The sequence below is a fragment of the Protomyctophum parallelum genome (genome assembly GCF_964188405.1).
Source record: "Protomyctophum parallelum genome assembly, chromosome: 16".
NCBI lineage: Eukaryota > Metazoa > Chordata > Actinopteri > Myctophiformes > Myctophidae > Protomyctophum > Protomyctophum parallelum.
In genome coordinates this window covers 18,708,750-18,728,968 of record NC_139711.1, presented here as the reverse complement: position 1 = coordinate 18,728,968, position 20,219 = coordinate 18,708,750, and the positions used below count along the sequence as shown (strand labels likewise).

The following is a 20,219-nucleotide window of genomic DNA, read 5'->3' as shown; positions in this document are numbered from 1 at the left end:
TACACCATCTGAGAGGTAATGCTGAGTCGAGTATTATTTGATGACTGAGCAGCCATTTACCATTCCATTATTGGAACAAATGCCGAAAAAGCTCATGCCCAAACGAAGACTTCTGTCCGCATTCTACAGATCAAACGGCAAAGAAAGGACAATGTAAAATAAAGAACAAAGAGCACAATGAGGCCACTCCTGCATACAATGGATTGTGATATACAGTAAGAGCAAAGCATTTCTTTGAAATACCATACCATGGCCATAATATTATAAACTGTTGGTAATGGTGTTTATGAATTTTACACATCAAGTAATTACAGGCTTGTGAACTTGACAGTTTAACACCTTGTTAAACATGAAAGATAGCCATGTCTCTGTTATGTGGCAGGAGGCTTTGGGGAAAGTGCATGACTTTTCCCCCTTTTAGTAAATAGGATGGTTTAAAGTAAAAAATAAAATAAAAGATGACAAATAAAATTCAAAATCAACAATTTATTTCCTCTCTTCATGGGGATTTATGTCATCATGAACATTAACAAGGATTTTAACGTGGACAATACTAGGGAGGAGGCTTTAAAATGTTACCTGCAGTAGAAATACGGTCTGACCCATACCGTGGTTCATTTACTATTCCAGAGGCACTCTAACAATGCAATGCATTGCAAACTCTCCGTTATAGGACTTGTGGGGGGGGGGGGGGGGGGGGGGGGGACAATACTAACACTGGGCAGAATGAGTAACAAAGGAATCTTTAGCTCAATATGCCATGTATTGTAGAAGTATGTGCTTCAGAACACAGGGAAATACAAAACTATAAAATAAACAAAACACAAAGCTGTAATAAAACAATTGACAAACAAAACGATGAGAATGTAAGTGCACAGCTCAGATCATTGTGCAAGCAACAACAACACGTCATGAAAAGATGCAGACATCTCCAGTTAAAATGGATGACACTTGTTTCAACATCATCTCCTTCATTGGCAAAATAAATTTAAATCACACAACATGCACTACTAGTGTCATAAGAATAGTCAAGACATCAGATATACCACAGTCTGAAATCCTGACATTTTGATGAGCTTGAATTGAAGTGCAATTATCAGTCCTACCTCTGGCATCACATACATTGTAATGTAACTATATGGCTTACTAGGTAAACAGGTCCATATAAACTGGAAAAAGGTACATACTGTAGACATCTTTCATAAAAAAACAAAACTATGGTACAGCAATATATTGGCAGACCAAACTAAAAGAGCTAAGTAACTTTATGTAAACAATGGTATACCACTGTACAGCTTACTCTAACATGGTATTTACACGTTTTTTTTACTCCTTTCTTTTTTCTAGCTAGTTCCCATGTACAGGGTCAATACTAAAGGAAATAAAAACACATGGTGATGACGTACACTGTACGTTAGGCAAAGCCAACCATCTCATCTACTTGCAAAGAACTAGGACCAAGGAGAGGAAAACAACCGACATTTGAACTTGTTGATCAGCCCAATGCCTTTCTCCTCCTGTTACTGAATGTATAAAGGCAAGGATGCTTATGGAGGTCGGCTGCATAAACTTATTTGCGAGGGATTAGAGACAGGATTGCCGGGATATCGGTCAATAGTTCTTTGGGGTAAATGCACTTTCTCAAAGTTTCGAGATTCACATATTTGTCATAATATGTAACAAAGAAAATATTTTCTGTTTTTCAGGATATGTGCAAAATCCGCTCTAAAGCAAAGTGACGGTGTTGCAAATTCTACTGTACAAGGTACTGGGAGACGCACAATATTGTCTCAAGAAGACGCCAGTGCACACCCTTATTCCAACATATTTACAAGGCACTAAGGATAGGATTCAAGGGACACACATCCAGTCTCATAACAGCCTCCTCAGTCCGGTCGGAATATAGGATATTTGGGTAAGAATTCTATAAGAATTACCTATGAAAGAAAAAGGGCATAAATTCAGTATAGATGCCATTGCCATAATGAATCCCAACATACGACAATAACGACTCTGAGCTTTTACTTACGTATTCCATCATATTGCTGCTTTCACATTTTCTTTTACTAAGTTTCCAGTGCAGCCCCAGCTGATGAGAGGAGATAAGACACACACATTGTGAACACACACACACACACACACATGCGCGCACATGCACGAACGCACGCACGCACGCACACGAAAATCACAAAGGAAAATCTGTCTGAAATCTCCCCCTCAGTGTGAGGGGGAGTTTGGGTAAAAGGCTGTCTGCTTTTGCCGGGGTCAAATTGTGGCCAGACACCCTGAAGAGCTTCCTTTATGTCTGTGCACAGCAACTAGCGGTAATTTGTTGCTGTGAGACAAAACAAAATTAACATGGCATTTTACTGCTGACCTCATGGTCTGCTTGGACCCGAGAAGACCATGATCAGGCTGAAATAGCTTTGAGCAGAAAAATGACTTGTATTGGTGGCTAAGGTTTACATAATAAGTTAACGGTCATCATCCATCAATCAGGTACTCTCACAACACTAAACACAGACAATTAAACACGTTCAAACAGGTGCTAATATGCAATTTGTCCTGTCTTACCTTGTGGTATAATCGGTTATTTTCCCACTCTAACAACTTTTGAATGGATCGTCTTGTCTGTAGGGGGAGATTATAATGTTATATGTTTACCTTGCTTATTCTAAGTCACTCTGGTTAAGAGCATCTACTAAATCCCTAAATTGCAAATATATGCATATGAGCACAGAGTAACAGAACAACAACTCACTCGTGCACTGACTTTTACAGATAACAGTATTTGCGTTTATAGACTGTAGTCCCCTTTTACCAGCCAGTAATTTCCACTTTGTTGTCAGGAACACTTGGCAGTAACACTGCCTTTAAATGACGTATCACTCTTGAGCGGGGCTGGGCCTGTGCCGTGAGATGCATCATTTCTACACAGTCACTAATTGATTATGAGCTGTTATTGGCCTATACGCTTCGACCAGTAAGTCTGGATTGCTATAATAGTCCCAGAGCAATTAGCGCTGATTTAAGGGAGAGTTGAACTGTGAAGCACACACACGCCACAAGGATGGCTGATACTTACTCTCTTGTTGAGGCAGATAACGGGCCATAGACTGCAGCCTACTGTACAGCAGCAACACAGACAGCCGCAAAGAAGCCACTTCACATTGACAGGCAAGTTCTTCCTCAAACAAGAATTCACTCTACTGATGCTGGTTTTGAATTCCTCTGGAGCTACCTAGAAAAGAAAGAATGGATGTAAGAACATTAAATGCCCACTAATGGTTCTGAATGGGTAAGCACTTTTCACAAAATGTTATGAGGCAGTGAGTGAAAGAATTCAAAGGTGTTGAGATTCCTAATTGCTCAAAAGAAACCCGCCCTAAGAGGATCAAAGGGATAGCCTTTGGAAAACAAACAGGTAGATATTTGCTAGATGTTGTCCAGAGATGAGATATCTCGTAATAAGTAGTATGCCTCTAACTTGCTAACCAAGACCTATTCTAGACAATTCAGGGCGAGGAGGGACTCAAAAGAGATAAGCACAGTGCCTGTGGCAGTGCCGGGCCAAACAACATGAATGGATGCTCATTCCTCGCCGAGTCTGTACACCATAAAACAGGGGTCGTAATCTTTTATGACAGGATGCAAAGGTCTCTTTGCAAACAGCCAAAGACCTTAGAATAAAGCTCAGCAGGGCTTGATCTGCACCCTTCAATCATCATAATTGTGACCCCGTCCATCACATGTCACCCCTGGTCACAATACTGACGGTACATTTTATTGCCCCACACTTCCCTCTGTCCGATCTTACCCCTACAGCCTTTTTGTGTTTCAGTGTCCGACTCAGGAAGCTTTCCTTTCTTGTGGATGGCAGAGTCTTTATTTCATTATTTTTATCACCTGGAGTTGTACCTTCCCAAACACCAGGGTCCCTGCCAACCGAACTCCAAAGGCGGCTTACTCATTTACAGAGCTCCACTGCAACACATTCAGGCACTTTGGATGCACTGTGATGTGTTTCTGAAAATGCATCTCCTCGGATCAAAACCAGTCCAATTGGTTTGATCAAAATGTCCAGAAGGACAATGGATTCACCATGGTCTTAATTGATTAATTCAACCCACTTGGAGTCAACAGGACATTTCTGGAAGTGCATGAATGATAAAAGTGTACCTTTCCTGTGAGGACAGAGGGAAACTCTGCATCAAATTTGTTGCTCAATCCAAACCTGTAAAAAGTAATAAGTCAAACGTTAGCATTGATTTAATTGATAAAATACGTTCCTACAATCAAGTGTCAATTAATGCAGAACACTTTCTCACAAAACAATAAACCAGCAAACTAAGGCTATATTGTTAATGCTAAATCTGAAGCTACTCCATCCACTGACAATGGAGACAGACAGGACTGGATCCAGGGAATAAGGCTGGGCTGTTTGTTTGGGGCTACTTGTGTGTAGCCCCAAACACATGCTCACATGCAGAGTTAGAAAAGCATGTTGGCCCATTTGCATCAGTATCTAAAGAATTATTTCTCAGCATTAACTGGCATTAATAATACAGTAACCAATAAGACTGATGTTAAAGTGAGGGTTAGGGTCTGTTCGGGCTGAAAAGACATAATCTAGACTCTAGGAGTCTAGATTCTAGAGCTAGTAGGATGAGATTGTTGTGTCTGACCTATATTGTGATAGATCTTTTTTGGATTATTATTATATTTATAACATGAACACATATTCCTTAATTTGTTATTTTGTGTCACCATGCTTTAGTACTTATGCATTTTTAAGTGTCCTATGAAAGCCACCTGATAAGCCCATTTGGGGTTTTTTGGCACATTAACTTTGTTTTTCCCATTGTATCCTATTTTTAAGAATTTGTCTTCTCTTTTCTCATGTGTTTTTAACTATGTGCAAATAAACTAAACTAAATGGTGTGGTTCTCAAACTTTTTCATGTCAAGGACCCCCAAATTTAATTAATATGCATTTGACTACGAACCCCCATTTGAAAAGAGTTTGAGTCAGGGAACCAACTCCCTCTTTTAAAGTAAAAGAGGGTGCTGTTTTTCCTTTTTTATTGACGATGGGTTCTCAGATTGGGGAACCCCATACAAGATTTGTGCTGTTAGAATGTTTCAAATATATTCAAAATTGTTCACAATTAAAAGGGTAGGAAACACCGTTTATATTCACACTGATGCTGGCTGGATATCCGAAACATTTGTCCACCCTTATCAATATGCGGTCTACAGGCCAGTTGAATCTCAAGGTCACAAAAAAGGAACGTCACTCTAAAGTTAAACTAAGACCAGAGGTCACCGAGCCTTTTCTGTCATAGCCCCCAAACTGTGGAATGAGCTCCCCTCCCATGTCAAACTGGCCCCCACCATTGAGACTTTTAAATCTAGCCTCAAGACCTACACCTTGGCGTTGAATTCCGTTTGAGATTGTCTGTGATTTTGTTTGGCTTTGTTATGTGTTCTTTTTACTCTGTGAGATGGCTGGTATTTCTATGCCTTAGCTTTATAGTGTAATTTAGCTTTTAACTTTCTGTACAGAACTCTGTAAACCCTGAGTTGTGAAATGTGCTATATAAATAGGATTGGAAAATGAGGAACAATACAAATTATGGACTTTTGTTTCAGGGTGCCGACCCTCCATGGTTTGACAATAGAAACTGTAGTGGTCAAACTGATTTGTATATACTATATACTAGTATATACTATATAGTATATATGGGTGTCCTGTCCACACTCTGCAGCCTCATATGCTAGCCCCTTTCGGTACCCTCGGTTACCTAGGTAACCGAGGGTCCCGAAAGGGTCTACCATACATTTGGACTGGAGGTACTTGACATGATGATGTGTGAGAAGAGAACCACTAGTAGTAAGTCTAATGTCACATCAGTCTAAAAAAAACTATTCGGGCTAAGATAACTGAGAACTGACAGCTGCTTGTAAACAAAACGATGCAACAGACAAGTGCCTGGGGGGGGTGTCTATTAAAGCTCAATAGATATTACATCATCCTGTCAGTCATCATGATGATGATGATGATGATTGTGATGATGATGATGATGATGTTGCAGCTGAACAGAATGGACAATGATGATGAATGATGTTAAGTCATCAGGCGGCTGACTGCTTCTAGTTAACGTTGCAGCACATGACAGTCATCTAAAGTTAATTACCTAGTAGTTAACGGTTAACTACCTTACAGGCGTTCCCTGGTGGTCGGTCACACACACACACCTACTGAATATTGAATGTCACACACAGGTCTCTACTACCACAGCACCACAACGTCGCCTATAGCACCAAACCTAACGGATATAAGCTCGCTGTTGTTGTGCTTAACGGTTAGCTTTAGCAGCCAGCCAGCCAGGCAGGCTAGACCGTTTTGAGGCTAGTATGAAGGAACAGAAACATGGCCGCTGGGGACCGCTGTAAAGTGTTCACTCGGCTTACACTGTGATGTGTCCGGCACCTCGCATGACCACGGGCTCGGGGCAGTACCTCGGCAGGTGCTCCTCGCTCACTACCTGCTCATCTTCCTCCTCGTCTTCTAACTCATAAATGGTATCAAAGTCCGCCATGTTTGTTGGGCTGAGCGAGAGAACTAGACGCTCATCGTGACGTCACAGGCATCATAGCCAGGCTGCGCACGCACTACGCAGCCAGCCACGATCTGAGCGAGAGCGCGCATCCATCGCGCGCGTAGCAACTAGCAACTGGACCTTGCTTGCCGTGCTGAAAAAAGTACTCACATGTAAAAGTAAAATATTTGCCTACGCTGAGTCTCTGAGATCTGCAGTGGAGAAATACTCCAGTAAAGTAACAAATGGACAAATGGTATAGCCTAAAAGTATTTGAGTACTTTTTTTGGTTCATGGTATAGAACAAAAAGTAGCCTATAAATGTCATGGGTTTATTCATCCCTCGGCGAAGATTTTAAAAAAAGCTTTGTATAATAAACTGCATTTATCTGGGTTAATCGGAGTGGGATTACATTTTAGTTTACAACTTTAGTTGTAATAATAACCCGCTTACCCACTGGAACAGCTATTGCCATAACGTGATTCAAAATAGTTATGGGATTCAATTAATTTGACGCTGACCGGTTCTCAACATGTGAGGGGTCCCCCACGTGATTTTTTGGGGGGGTCCTCAGGTGACAGTGAGTGAAGTGTCAATTTAAGGACTTTTAAGACCTTTTTTAATACCTAAAAGGAAGGAATAGAAAAATAGCTTTGTAGCCTATATACTGCTTCAAAAGTAATCAACAGGCCTATAAACTGGTCAAACATATTGGTCAAATTGTCAAATAACATAAGAAAAAGGTGATCTACAAGCTCACAATGCATAGTGTTTGCAAGGCGTTGTGATCTTATAGATCTGCTATTTTCATAATAGCCTATTCATCTGTCATCTATGTCATGGACATGGATGGAACCGAGTCAAACTGCATGAAATGCCTCAACTACAATTCCTGCAGGGTGGGGGGGGGGGGGGGCAGTTCAAATATGATTATTGTGGGGGGTCCCAGCCTGAAAAGGTTGAGCATCACACTGGACTTCACTAGACTATATAGCCTATGTATACTGGTCTGATTTAAGGAGCCAGCCCATTATTTTCCATAAACATGCACATGCGTATAGGCCTATGGGCCTGCCTGTGCCATACTCACGCTCACGGTGCGACTCAGTGTGCTTCTGCAAATGCTGCGTGTAATATGCAGCATTAAAGTAAAATTAGGTAAAGTAAATTAGCTTTTTTGAGAATTTAGTCTATGAAAATAGTCTATATTTGCTTCATCCTGCGTGGATTATTGTAAAGGTGGGCCATCTATTCATGCATGCCTGCTGTCCCATTCAGAGCATTTATAAATACCCTCAAAAGCATTATGCAAACAATATGGTATGTAAACGCTTAAATGCTTTATTTTGTCATTGTATAATATTTACAAGGTTCAAATAAAAGTGTGCTAGCCATTCAGAGGCTTTGTAGACCATTGGGCTGCATGATATATAGCGTGTTTTACTGCAGCCCACTGTGCCCAGGCAGTCCACAGCCAAAAATAAAACTGCTAGAACTATCGCAAATTAGCTTGTATTTACACTTTGAAATGTTGCAATCAAGCGCAACCTGCAGGTTATTCCCTGTTGTATTGCATGCGTTCTGATTAAATATGCTCGATGCAAAGCAAATGTTTCTAAATTCTCATTTTATTAACAAACATATATTCGTCACAACATACGAAATTGATATTTATATTTTTTTAAACTCAGACACAAACCATTTAAAGCACTTAGTTAATAATTGTAGTCAAACATGTTGATTTTCTGCTTGCTTCTTTAATTCAAATTATTAGAACTATTCTATATGTTTTAAAAAAAACGAAACGATATTTCAAGAGCCTCCAGCATTTCGTTACTATATACACATCATCCAGCATTTCGTTGCTTGCTATACAGATCATCTTTTTCCTCCACATCAAATCCATAGCAAATCCATTGTTCACAAATTAAATACATATATAGGACCACAATGGAAACAAGTCTCCAGGACGTTGTTTGTTGTGTTATCCTTTTAGCCTTAATGTCAACTGTAGCCACGTGCTGTCTACATTTCTGACTAATACAGCATCCAATCAATCAATCAATCAATCAATCAACCAATCAATCAATCAATCAAAATAGCATGTGCTTAAGGATGTATTTCTTGAGTCAGTCCCCTGGGGCCTCATGGTTGCTTGCCTGCGTGTATCCAAGTTCAGGAAAGGGGAGTGAGTGCTCAGTTATGTTCATAGATCGTCCAAAAAAGGCGAATTTACCGAGTCACAGTGACTTGCTGTATATTCCTGATAGGTGGCAAGGTGTTCAATGTGTTCATGCCCGGCGGAGGGTATACGAGAGAACCGTGTCCGTGAATGTCCGACGGGCTGAGTGACCCGGGAACCGGCAGGGGACTGACTGAGCCCGGGTCACTGTGCACTGACCCTCCGCTGCCGTCACACTGGCCCAACTTCTTCTTGATTAATTTCCTCTCCTTCGCTCTGCGATTTTGAAACCAAATTTTTACCTGCAAATAGAAAATAAATGTTTTGTTTAGACGGGTTGCATGTAAATGTAACGTGTTTATGTGTACGGCTATATTTTATATCGTGGTGTTTTCATATTATTTAGCACCTATAAAAAGGGCCAAGACAACATACCTGTCGTTCCGAGAGACCCAGGTTGACCGCCAGTTCCGATTTTCTTCTAATGGTGATGTATCGGTTGAAGTGAAACTCCTTCTCCAGCTCCAGTCTCTGGTGGTCCGTGTACACCACCCTGTATTTCTCCTTCGTTCTCGTTTTACCTAGAGAATGCAACAAATTGTAGGTTAGGATATGCATGGCCCAAGGGAACTCATGGTCACACATTCTATAGTCTTTCATCTCATATCTGAATGGACATGTCAGATGGTTCGTTTGTTAAAATAAACATGTTACATCAAACGATTTCCAGGCTACATCAGTCTATCGGTCGAGACGATCTTTTATAAATTGCCATAAATCCAGATTGTCCTGTTTTAAGATATGCAAAATAGGCATCTGATCTCGCTTTGATGTCACTTTGAGAAAACAGCACAGTGGAATGCATTTACCTTAACATCCATTGATATGTTAAGAGAACACATCGGACACACAAAGCGAACAGGGGAAAAGATAAAAATCGGGTTTTGCCCTAATACCTCGAATAAGCATCGGCAGACAAGTTCTATATGGAAATAACAAGAGCATATTGTGGTGGGCTTTAGCCTACATATAGGCCTACAAATTGGCCTCTTTAACCACTTTAAAATATAGCAGGTTATAAGAAATCATCATATCGTTCTATATTGCCAGACCACAATGTTTATGGAATTTTACGCACATGGGTCGCGCAGGTGTTAGGCCTGTGGCACAATTGGCTACAATTGGCACATTCCCCCCCAAAAAGCAAAAAAGAAAAGAAACGTATAGGCCTATTGGAAAAATACGATTATACTATTATAGGCTTTATAGTTACATATGTAAATATTGATGAAGAAGACTATTAGTAGACCTTCTACTATAACCTCGCTCGAGACGTGCTGTGAAAAACGTCACTCTTTCCGGCAATATAACTCCCCAAGAGGAAGAGAGTTTGGTGCATATCAAAGCAAAAGAGGTGCTGAAAGAAAGGAGAGACAGCCCTGAATATGACTGAATAACCTTCAAAACACGAAACAATGTCAACAGGGAAGTCGAACGAACCCACGTCTTGTTTACAAGAGTAACAAAATTAGCATTACAAGTGAGCTTGGCACCGATTTCTCGCACCTTTTTTATTTGATTTCCTCCGCAGGAGTGCATAGCAGTACGCACGCACGCACACACGCACAAGGCCAAGCAATAAGGGCCGCTTTTTGTTATACGCTAAATAAAATCGTCTGCTATTTATAACTTATTATTTAGGCTAGGCCTATATATAACCTATTGCATAAATGCTGTCGGAGACTATACATCTTTGTACATGAATGCAGTCTCATGTTTAACTACTCAGCTGATTACATGCAGGTCAGTGGGATGTCAGTGAAAGTGAAACCATATCCCACCTATTTCGATTTAATCAAGCCTATTCAAATTACATATTTTTTTGTTATTTATTTTATGATTCTATTTTAATTGGGTTACCCTACTAATTCTTTATATGACATTATTATACCTGCACGCCTATATTTTAAATTGTTTCACCCTTGCGGTGCTGACAACTGACAACTGAATTCCCTGAGCTCGGGATCAATAAAAGGTACATGCATGGGATAAAGTAAAGTTTCTCCTAAATAAAACCTCAAGAGCTAATTTAACGAACGCAAGCCACGGCACCATCATCAATCAAACGAGCATTATAACTTCAGCACGGTCATCATCATTGAGCTCCCGAACTCACCAGTGGAAGACGATTGTACAGTTTTGCTCATCCATTGGAACGAATTGCGCCTTTCCCTGTCATCGGGAGAAAGCTGTGCAACAACGGTAACGTTCTCTGGCGGCGGCTGCAATACCACCGACCCCGGAGCGTGCATGTGGTTGTATTCTGCCGACGAGCAATAAGAAACCTGTCCCGGAGAAGAGTTGTTCATGGGTGTGGGGATTGCGTTAGGGGGCCCCAGACTATATGCTCCCCAGTCCTCGCGCGTCGGCGCGCCGTACGCGGGGCCCCAGCTCGCCGCGGACTGCGTGTGCGTATCCATGTTTGGCACATGATGGTATCCAGAAAAGTCGGGATATTGTGGCGTGGAAACAAAGTTCTGTGGAGGGAGATTGAGATTGATCGCCGGTCGTCTTACGGGCCCTTGGTGATACATGCTGCTTTCCTTATCCAACAGGTACCCCACGTACATTATATTTGTAAATAAATAAGTACAAAATAAAATAAAATAAACGGCTAAAAACTACTAATATATAGGCTAATCTTGAGGCGCCATAGTTTCCTCCTATATTTGCATCAAACAATCCTTGGTTGTCCTGTGTTGTTTCCAATGTAGTCCAAAACCGTTCCCCTTAAAATGATATTAAGCGACGTATAGTCCCAATCCTTGTTCAGCTTCACGTGATCTGGCTCCTTTGCCAAGGTGGTAAAGGTTTATAGATGCCTGCCCTGAAGTCTTGGAGAGCTGTTATCTAAATGAGAAGAACGCATTGATGCTGCCGGCCCTAACTGCCCCTTCCTGCGACGCGTCATCAGCTGACAGCGGGCCTATCCCCGAACATCTGAATAACTGACTACATGAATAAATTTACATATTAGGCCTTTCATCTGAATATCCCATACACAGGCCGCAACCAACCATCCTGCAGGGAGAAAATAATACACTTCCAAAAACTTTATATTTTCCACTGTTCCTTTAAAGATGGCCTGCACATATATATATATTCACGAAGTTAATTTAAAAATTATTATATTAGCAGTTTGCAAAAAAAGAGCACAGGAAAGTATAGGCCTACTGTTTAATACAAGGTCTGCAGAAGGATTTTAAACCAGAAAGCCTATATGGCTTGTTTCCATCACCTTTAGGCTACACAATTCATCGAATCACATACACATACACAATAGGGGAAAGGGGCCTATACTATGCAAAAACATCATATAAACCTAAGTTGAATATTGCGTTTCATGCTAATAGTTGCCTAATTTCACACTAGCCCGGTGCGCATCTGTTCTGTATATAGGCCTAAATTGCGAACAATTAGCCTATCGACCGTTTCGCGACAGTTCTCTGGCCCATAAAGCTGTTATCTTTCAGCATAAGCCTACAACACATTTGACGCATTAACCTGTTTGTTAAGATATTCATCTTAACAAACGAGGTGCAAAGTATGGGCAACTTTTCTTTCTTGTTAAGTTGTAGGGCGAACCATTCGTGTTTTCCACCCACGTTCACACCTCAAGTTCGCACTTCACAGCTAATTCCGGTTAAAAGGAAACTCATTGTGGAGCGACCCCCCCCACCCCCAAACACCCCCCCCCCCTCCTCAAGCACCCCCCCCACCACCACCAATGACATGTCATCTCTCCACCTATGTTTGCACGATCACAGACACCCCCCCCCCCCCCCCAAACTGGCTGCCGTTTCATTTTTGAGCTGAATCTGCGAAAGAAAATAAATGCCTGCATGGGTACCGACGAGGCTATAGGCTACTGTTGACTGTTTCAGTGAAACTCTCATCACTCTGAGAATTTACTTATTTAGAGAGAAGGAACAGCAACCTGTACTATCAGAAGTCGCACCGGTCAAGGCCGGCCAAGAAGAATGAGGCAGCTCCCAGACCCAAGAAGACCGGCCCCAGCATGCAGCGTCGCTGAGCAGGTCGTCATATCAAGGCCGTGTTCGCCTCCTCCAAGGAGCGGTGTCTCTGGATGGGTTCGAGAAATGTCTGAAGAACAAGGCTCGCTTCAAGATCGCAGTGCAGTGGCTTGATAGCTAAAGGCCTGGTCCACCTCAAAGTCTGGCTCTTTCAAGATGAAGATGTATAGTCGGCCGAATAGCCTACGTCTTTAATGACTTTAAATGTTCTGATTAATTGAAAATGGAGGACCCTGCTGTAAACAAGTCCTAGTGCTTTCCCTGGATATATCTTTGCAGTATAGCAGTTTTTGTATTGACCTATACTTTCTTTTGAACATTCTACAAACTGTAAATAAAAATGTCAATCAATCCCTTTCCCCTTTTCCATGACTTGAAGGTCTAGCCTACATTATTGTCACACACCGGCTTTCAAAAGTCATTGAATATACGTTGCCTGAACGTGAAATCGAAAGCAAAACCTGTTCTATTCGTTCATTATTTAGTTTTATGCTATTTCAGCCGCGGCCTTGCAGTTCATTAGGCTCCTTTAGTCCTTTATATTAGGCCAGTGGTTCCCAAACGTTTTAGCTCGAGACCCAAAGACATGTCATGTCTCCTCCTCATGGACCCAAGTCCCAAGCTAGTGAAAATAGCAGATCTACAAGCTCACAAGGGTGGAGATGCATGCTTAAACATTCGTTTTTCAATTTATTTATGTATTTACTTTAAATGTAGGCTATTTATTCATGAAATTAGTTTGAAAAAATAATAAAGTGTGACAATTTCCTTTTCAATGTTTTGAAATTATAATTAATGGTGTCGTCCACGCACATTAATTTACAATTTACAATTTAGGCATTTAGCAGACGCTCTTAATCCAGAGCGATTTACATTAACATTTTTTGTATTGAGTTGTGCTTGAAATGTACTGTAATTCTGCAAACTGTTGATAAATACAGTGAGCCAGCCAACATAATTCGTTGATAGGCTATAGCTATTTGATATTAATCGGCGAATGGGTCGTTTATGATGATAAGCATGCCCTATGCCTAGTGTAGCCATTTCTGCATTTGGGCCTCTTTTGGGATTGTTTGTGTAGTCTACCTGGATTCAGCGACATGTAGATATGTATCCTCACTGATGGTTGCTGCTGCCCTCTTGTGGACAGTTCGGTTCTCCATTAACCTCCATTTCAGCCCCAGGCATTGTAAACTGTAATACTACAAATAGCTTGCTAATTGCTATTTTTAATGTAATGTAATTTTGCTAAGTAAAACCAAAAAAGTAAATGAATTAAATCTTTTGAAATGTTTGAAAACCTTACCAATATAAGAATGCCAATGAAGGGTTAATTGTGGTTAACTATAGCCTAATTATTTACAACATCTGCTCTCTCGTACTGAATGTAAAGTGGTAAAAGCATAACTATAGGCTACTAAATTAATTAAATTCATTATACTGTTCAGCAAGTGTATATCTCCACTATACTGGGGAGGGGGAGCTCATACCATATATTCGAATTAAATATAAACCGACAGTTCTAACAATTAATTCACACAGTATCCAGGAAAGACCACAAACTGTTACAAACAGGTATAGTGCAATGTAATATTTTCCACATTCCCTATTTTACACTACTCACACATAATATTTGCTATACAGTTTACGGTGTGTGCCAAGGTGTAAATAGGCTGGTAATCTGCTTGCTATATAGTGCCAGATTATAGTGGCAGATTGCTGGTCCAGATTCCCGGAAAAGCTTGCCCCAGCGGCATTCTGCCGCGTGGGTGGAGCTTCATTTCCATCCACCAGCTGTCTAAAACCCAGGAAGAGACGCCGGCAGACAGCAGTTTTTGGCATGGAAGCTCAGGTGTGCCTGCGCTGTTACTGAGACAAGTCCAGGAAGTAAGTGAGCCCAGTGTCCATGACATCATGGACACTTATTAAACTATCTAAAAACACAAATTACCCACATAAAAACCCCAGGAAAGTGTTTCTTCTCTCCCAAACAAAATGAGATCTGGTTGCAAAAGGGTGTCCCTTTAAGCCAATGTCTTCCCCTCACAGGGTTACTTATACTGACAATGATCCTATACACAGACTCAACCAAGCGACACAAACATCTACGTATGCATTAAGTTCCGAAGAACGGCTTGAAAGTATTGAATCTTGCAACCACAAACATTTCACTCGCACTGCACCATCTAGGCCCTTTTGAGGATGTTTCTGAAAACTTGCTTTTTTGTAACTTGACCACAAGTGGGCAGTGGAGAGTCAGTGTGTGAGAAAATTGCCATAAATTGCAACTGAAGTGACCCCAACATTTGGACCCTGGAAGCAGTGGTCACATGTGTGATGGATGACATTGGGACCTAACTGCCTGTCCATAAAAGTCAGGGTGGTAGCTGTTGTTTGCAATTATCAGAGGCAACTATAGGTGGTCTTCTGTTCTGTCACATTTGATCTGTACTTTCAGCACTTAAACTGTATACTGTGTATAATTTGTTGACCGGAGTCACCCCGGGATTTATATGTGGTCCCTCCTTTTTGAGGGGCGATAGATAGCCCCTCGGCTATTCAGCTATGGCTGCCCCAACAAAGTCCATGGACATGCACACATGCAAATGTCCTCACCTCTTCTGTATGTCCTTTTGGCAAAATTGTGAACAACTCTCTTGCACTCATGTCATCAAATATTACTAGAGCGGTGCCCGTTGGGCACTGGCCTACTTGGAATGATGCAAGTTGGAAATGATGCCCCACCCAGTTATTATGTCTGTGTCCCTTTTATGCTCATATATGGAGCTCTTTGTCAGGCATGCCCAAATATGGAGTCTATGCAGATGTCAGAACATATTTGTGATGTCAGAACAGGCCAGCGCCATATATGGAGCCCGGGCAAGGGCAGTGTCCTGAGCCCGGCCAGAGGCCTTTTGTGGCGGTTCTGGAATCTGGACAACCGTAGGTCCAACCAACTCGACACCGGGCACTGCACTCCCTGTGGGGTTGTGGAACGTGTGTGTCAAATTCAATGACGGTGGGGCAAACAGTTCTTGAGTTATGTGGATTACAACCGTACACACACAGACAGACAGACAAAGACGGATTTCGGTAGACAAGGAAATAAAGGACTTCACTTTTCTTTTAGTTGACTGCTCAAATATCAGTGCAGCGTTGGCATGGAAAGGATGAGTAAGTGGGGCCTTTGCTGTAAGTGCTAAACACAGTGGGCAGTTACCTACGACCGCTCTTCCAATGTTTATGTCATGGAGTCATATGTCATACAAAGTCATGTATAGGCTCCATCCTCCGGACAGCATGAATGCGCTCTGTAAGTTTCACAGCAGTCTATTCAATACTGAGATATATTTTGTGCATTTTGGCTTCGATTAAAGGTTATTGATCATATAAATAGATACACAATGACACATAAGTCATTTAGTTTTCCTCAGTGAAAAAAGGTAATCGGACACTTTTCGTCTTAGTTTTAGTCGACGAAATCAACAGTGCTGCTTTGTCAGTCCTGGGCCTGTGGTAAGAAAGTAGCATATGAAGCTGTAGGCTGTAGGGTATAGAGCTATCAGAATATTGTATGTGGAAATCCCACCTTGGTATTAATATGGTTGAGTGATATGTTTGGATGAAACCAAAACGTATTTTGTTAAAATGTTAAACAAAGCCCTATATTCTGATAGTATTCATTGCTATGTGTTCACAGGTCCATCTCTCTAGCTCTTTAATAAACAAAAAATATAAATGTTTCAGGTGGATTGAAAATGGTCAACTCATCAGGAGAGAGTATTGTCTGCCCATTTCATTGTGTCATCACTTCCAATTTCACTTGCTATCCTGTACTAGCTATGGATAGGATAAAATTGGTATCCCGACCTGAAAATGCATTTTCTTTCGATCTTTTCTTGTTTTGGTTTATTAAAGTATTTTAAAGTAATAGGCTAGGCCAACTTTGAGTTTTAAGAAAAAGTTAAATTTGTATTTGTTCACACAAAAGCTGAAGGGATATGAGGTATGTCCCACTATAATATATATATTTACATTAATGTTAATCGAGTTAAGAGATTTATATCACGTTGAAGATTAATTTATAATATAGAGCATATATTGAGTGTATTAGACAGGTTATGAGATGGTGTCTTTGTGTTGTATTTTGTGAGGAGTCTGTTGTATGAATGTTGTATTGATGTATTGAATGTTGGCTGGTTGAGACGCCAGGAAGAGTAGCTGCTGTAGCAGTACACTAAGCTAATGGGGATCTAATAAATACATTAGAATATATAGTTATTTAACAGTTATTTTAACAAAGGAATATTACTTAACCTACCTTTAAGATTGTATGTTGTCAAAACAGTCAAAAACTGGATCGCGAGAACCATTTCTGAATGTAGTACTTGTTATACCCACTGGAGGGCACCGTAATCTAACAAACGATGCCTTGATAGTTGATAACATTTCATGTTGTTGAGCCGTTTGCCCACAGGTCTCCAGTCATTCAGACATGACACATTTTGTCACATTGTTTTTTTTTATACTGTTGTTATTCAGTGTAGCATCAACCTCTGGGCCTTGGTGTGGCAGTGGCTCAGGGGTAGAGTGACCGGATGGCATCCGTTAGTGTCGAAGTGTCCTTGAGCAAGACACTGAATCCCTAATTGCTCCCGATGTGGATTGGTGCCTTGTAAGGTTTCCTCCTGCATCGGTGTATGAGTGTGTGTGAATGGGTGAATGTAATGCACAATCTCTGTAAAGCGCCTTAAGGCGCTATATATAAATGCACCATTTACCTCAATGTCACATGATTCGATGAATTGAGTAGGCCTACATAAGGACCCCCCCCCCACCCCAGAGAGGACGTATAGGGCCTTAGTCCTACTCCTCCTCCCAGCCAACACCGACCCCAAATCACACCTTGGAAAGCATGAGTGTCTATTTCAAACAAAGTGTTTTTTGACTGGGGGGGGTCATATTTTGACTGTCACGATTTGACCCCCCAGTATTAGGATGTATTAGGATGCTGATATTCATTCATCAGCCAACACCCCCACTGACAGGTAGTACCCCCCCCCCCCCCCCAGAGAGGACGTATAGGGCCTTAGTCCTACTCCTCCTCCCAGCCAACACTCCCCACTGACAGTTAGTTACCCCCCCCCCCCCCCCCCTTTTGATCAAAAGGGCATGTGAGCTCAAACCCACAATTCAACATTTTGGTTTTAAGATGTTGATATTCATTTTGTATTCATCCTTAGGACCCCAAATCACACCTTGGAAAGCATGAGTGTCTATTTCAAACAAAGTGTTTTTTGACTGGGGGGGGGTCATATTTTGACAGCAGGAATTGCCTGTCACGATTTGACCCCCCAGTATTGGGATGTATTAGGATGTTGATATTCATTCATCAGCCAACACTCCCCACTGACAGGTAGTACCCCCCCCCCCCCCCAGAGAGGACGTATAGGGCCTTAGTCCTACTCCTCCTCCCAGCCAACACTCCCCACTGACAGGTAGTTACCCCCCCCCATTTTGATTTACATCAAGTGTTTTTTGACTGGGGGGTCATATTTTGACAGCAGGAATTGCCTGTCACGATTTTACCCCCAGTATTAGGATGTTGATATTCATTCATCAGCCAACACTCCCCACTGACAGGTAGTACCCCCCCACCAGAGAGGACATAAGGGCCTTAGTCATACTCCTCCTCCCAGAAAAACACTCCCCACTGACAGGTAGTTACCCCCCCCCCCCCCCCCCCCCCAGAGAGGAAGTATAGGGCCTTAGTCAGTAAAACAAAATAAAGAATACAAGAACTGCTGCACCGAGCTGTAGGCATGAGGTCGGCGGAAAAAAGCTGGAGCGAGATGGAATTGGGGCAACCGTACCTGTTTCCAAGCCAAATACATCCATCCTATCTATTAATTAGCTCAAAGCTCTATTGCTGATTACTTAGGTTAGAACCAGCCGCAGTGGTGCCCAATATTACTTTTACATGGAGTTGGAACAACTAAGGTTCGGGAGGTTTGGCCAAGCAGAAGACAACCCACCTGCCTGCCATCTCCTCCCTTGCCAACCAATACTCCGCCCTTGCCAACCATGCCACCACTCACCCACTTCCAACTAGCCTGGCCACTCCTACGTCGCCCATTACCGTGGGTACTTAAACTCAACCGTCAAAAAGTGCCCTGTGCCAGTTTCTTGTAAACACGCACACCCATACGTTACATGAGATTTAATCGCGCATTATTATCTCATATTAGCATAGATAGCATCCACGCCGACCCATCAACCCAGAATGGCCTCTCACTCTCTGCCCAACATCTACCACTCGGACTACGAGGGTCCACCCACCGGCCCCGTCGCCGGCGCCAGCGAACCCAACGCCGCCGCCGAGCGCAGACCCGGTTCCGACCACCGAGCCAGACCCGCTACTGGTACTCACCACACCGACGCCGATCCCGCCGTCGCCCCGGAGACCCACGAACACCAGCAACGTGACGGATCACGTCCTTCCCGACGAACCACCCCTCGCCACGTCCACCAGCAGAACCTGGTACCAGCCCAGCAGCACCACTCCACCCGCTCTTCTTCCCGTCGCCCCCGCCACCAATCCTCGGACGACGAGGACCTCTTCCAGACACCCCGGGAATTTCGCGAGGCTTCACCTCCATCTCCAGCTCTTCAGCAGAACCGCCACGTCGCCTCCTCGCGCTGCTCCAACGACTCGGCACCGACGATCATGTCGGATTGGACCGTCGTCGGCCTCCAACGAGCACTCACCGCCAAAGGTATTCCATTCACCAGGACCGCCAGGAAACAAAGTTTATTCACTCTTCTCACCACCACCCGCATCGGTCAACACAGCAATAGCAACAGCACCTCAACAACAACAACACCACCAGCCGTCGCAGGTCCGTCGCGCCGACACGACGTCACGCGCCCAGGAGAAGACCAACAGGCGCCTGCTCGGCCGAGAGGCGGCGCTGTTGCGCGGCAGGCAGCTCCGCCACGTCGCGGGACAAGGAAGGCCACCACACAACGTCCCGCAGCCACCGCGACCTTCCAGAGGCAGCTGTTTTCACCAGACATCCACCCTCTCCACCCCCCCCCCCCCCCCTGAAGGAGCTCCAGCCACCTCAGCTCTCTCCACCCCCCACACGGCCAGCGTTTTCCATCCACCTCACACCTCCCCATTACTATATCCTCCTGGTTCTTTCCCCCATGCCCAACCCGTTCCTCCCCCCCATTTCCAGCAGGCAGCAGCACCCCACCTCCACCCCCCCATTCAGTACAATTACCAAGCCCCATCTCCCCTAGGTTTCCCCCCAGCCATCCTAGGTTTTCCCCCAGCAG

At 42.9% G+C, this 20,219-nt stretch overlaps 2 protein-coding genes and 1 long non-coding RNA gene across 3 annotated transcripts in view; all 3 read right to left on the bottom strand.

Moving 5' to 3' along the window:
• Nucleotides 1-20,219, bottom strand: part of LOC310873884 — a 414,042-nt gene that overhangs the window by 39,268 nt on the left and 354,555 nt on the right. The window lies entirely within an intron of this gene.
• chic1 (cysteine-rich hydrophobic domain 1) lies at nt 472-6,612 on the bottom strand. Its single transcript, XM_083785348.1, has 6 exons — nt 6,474-6,612; nt 4,180-4,234; nt 3,086-3,241; nt 2,575-2,631; nt 2,030-2,089; nt 472-1,937 (listed from the first exon to the last, which is right to left on the bottom strand). Exons 1-6 carry the CDS (start codon nt 6,599-6,601, stop codon nt 1,887-1,889), a joined length of 507 nt encoding a protein of 168 aa, XP_083641474.1. The 5' UTR covers nt 6,602-6,612; the 3' UTR covers nt 472-1,886.
• On the bottom strand, nt 8,835-11,414 carry cdx4 (caudal type homeobox 4; the record flags this gene model as incomplete). The annotated part of the gene is made up of 3 exons (XM_083785570.1): nt 8,835-9,086; nt 9,220-9,365; nt 10,961-11,414. 3 exons carry the CDS (start codon nt 11,412-11,414, stop codon nt 8,835-8,837), a joined length of 852 nt encoding a protein of 283 aa, XP_083641696.1.

Bases quoted from the DNA above. Each gene is read 5' to 3' on its own strand.
- chic1 (XM_083785348.1), bottom strand. From the start codon at position 6,601: ATGGCGGACTTTGATACCATTTATGAGTTAGAAGACGAGGAGGAAGAT. The intron at 2,090-2,574 runs GTAAGACAGGAC...TCCTCTCATCAG, and splicing joins ATAACCGATTATACCACAAG to CTGGGGCTGCACTGGAAACT. The intron at 1,938-2,029 runs GTAAGTAAAAGC...TTTCTTTCATAG, and splicing joins GCAGCAATATGATGGAATAC to GTAATTCTTATAGAATTCTT.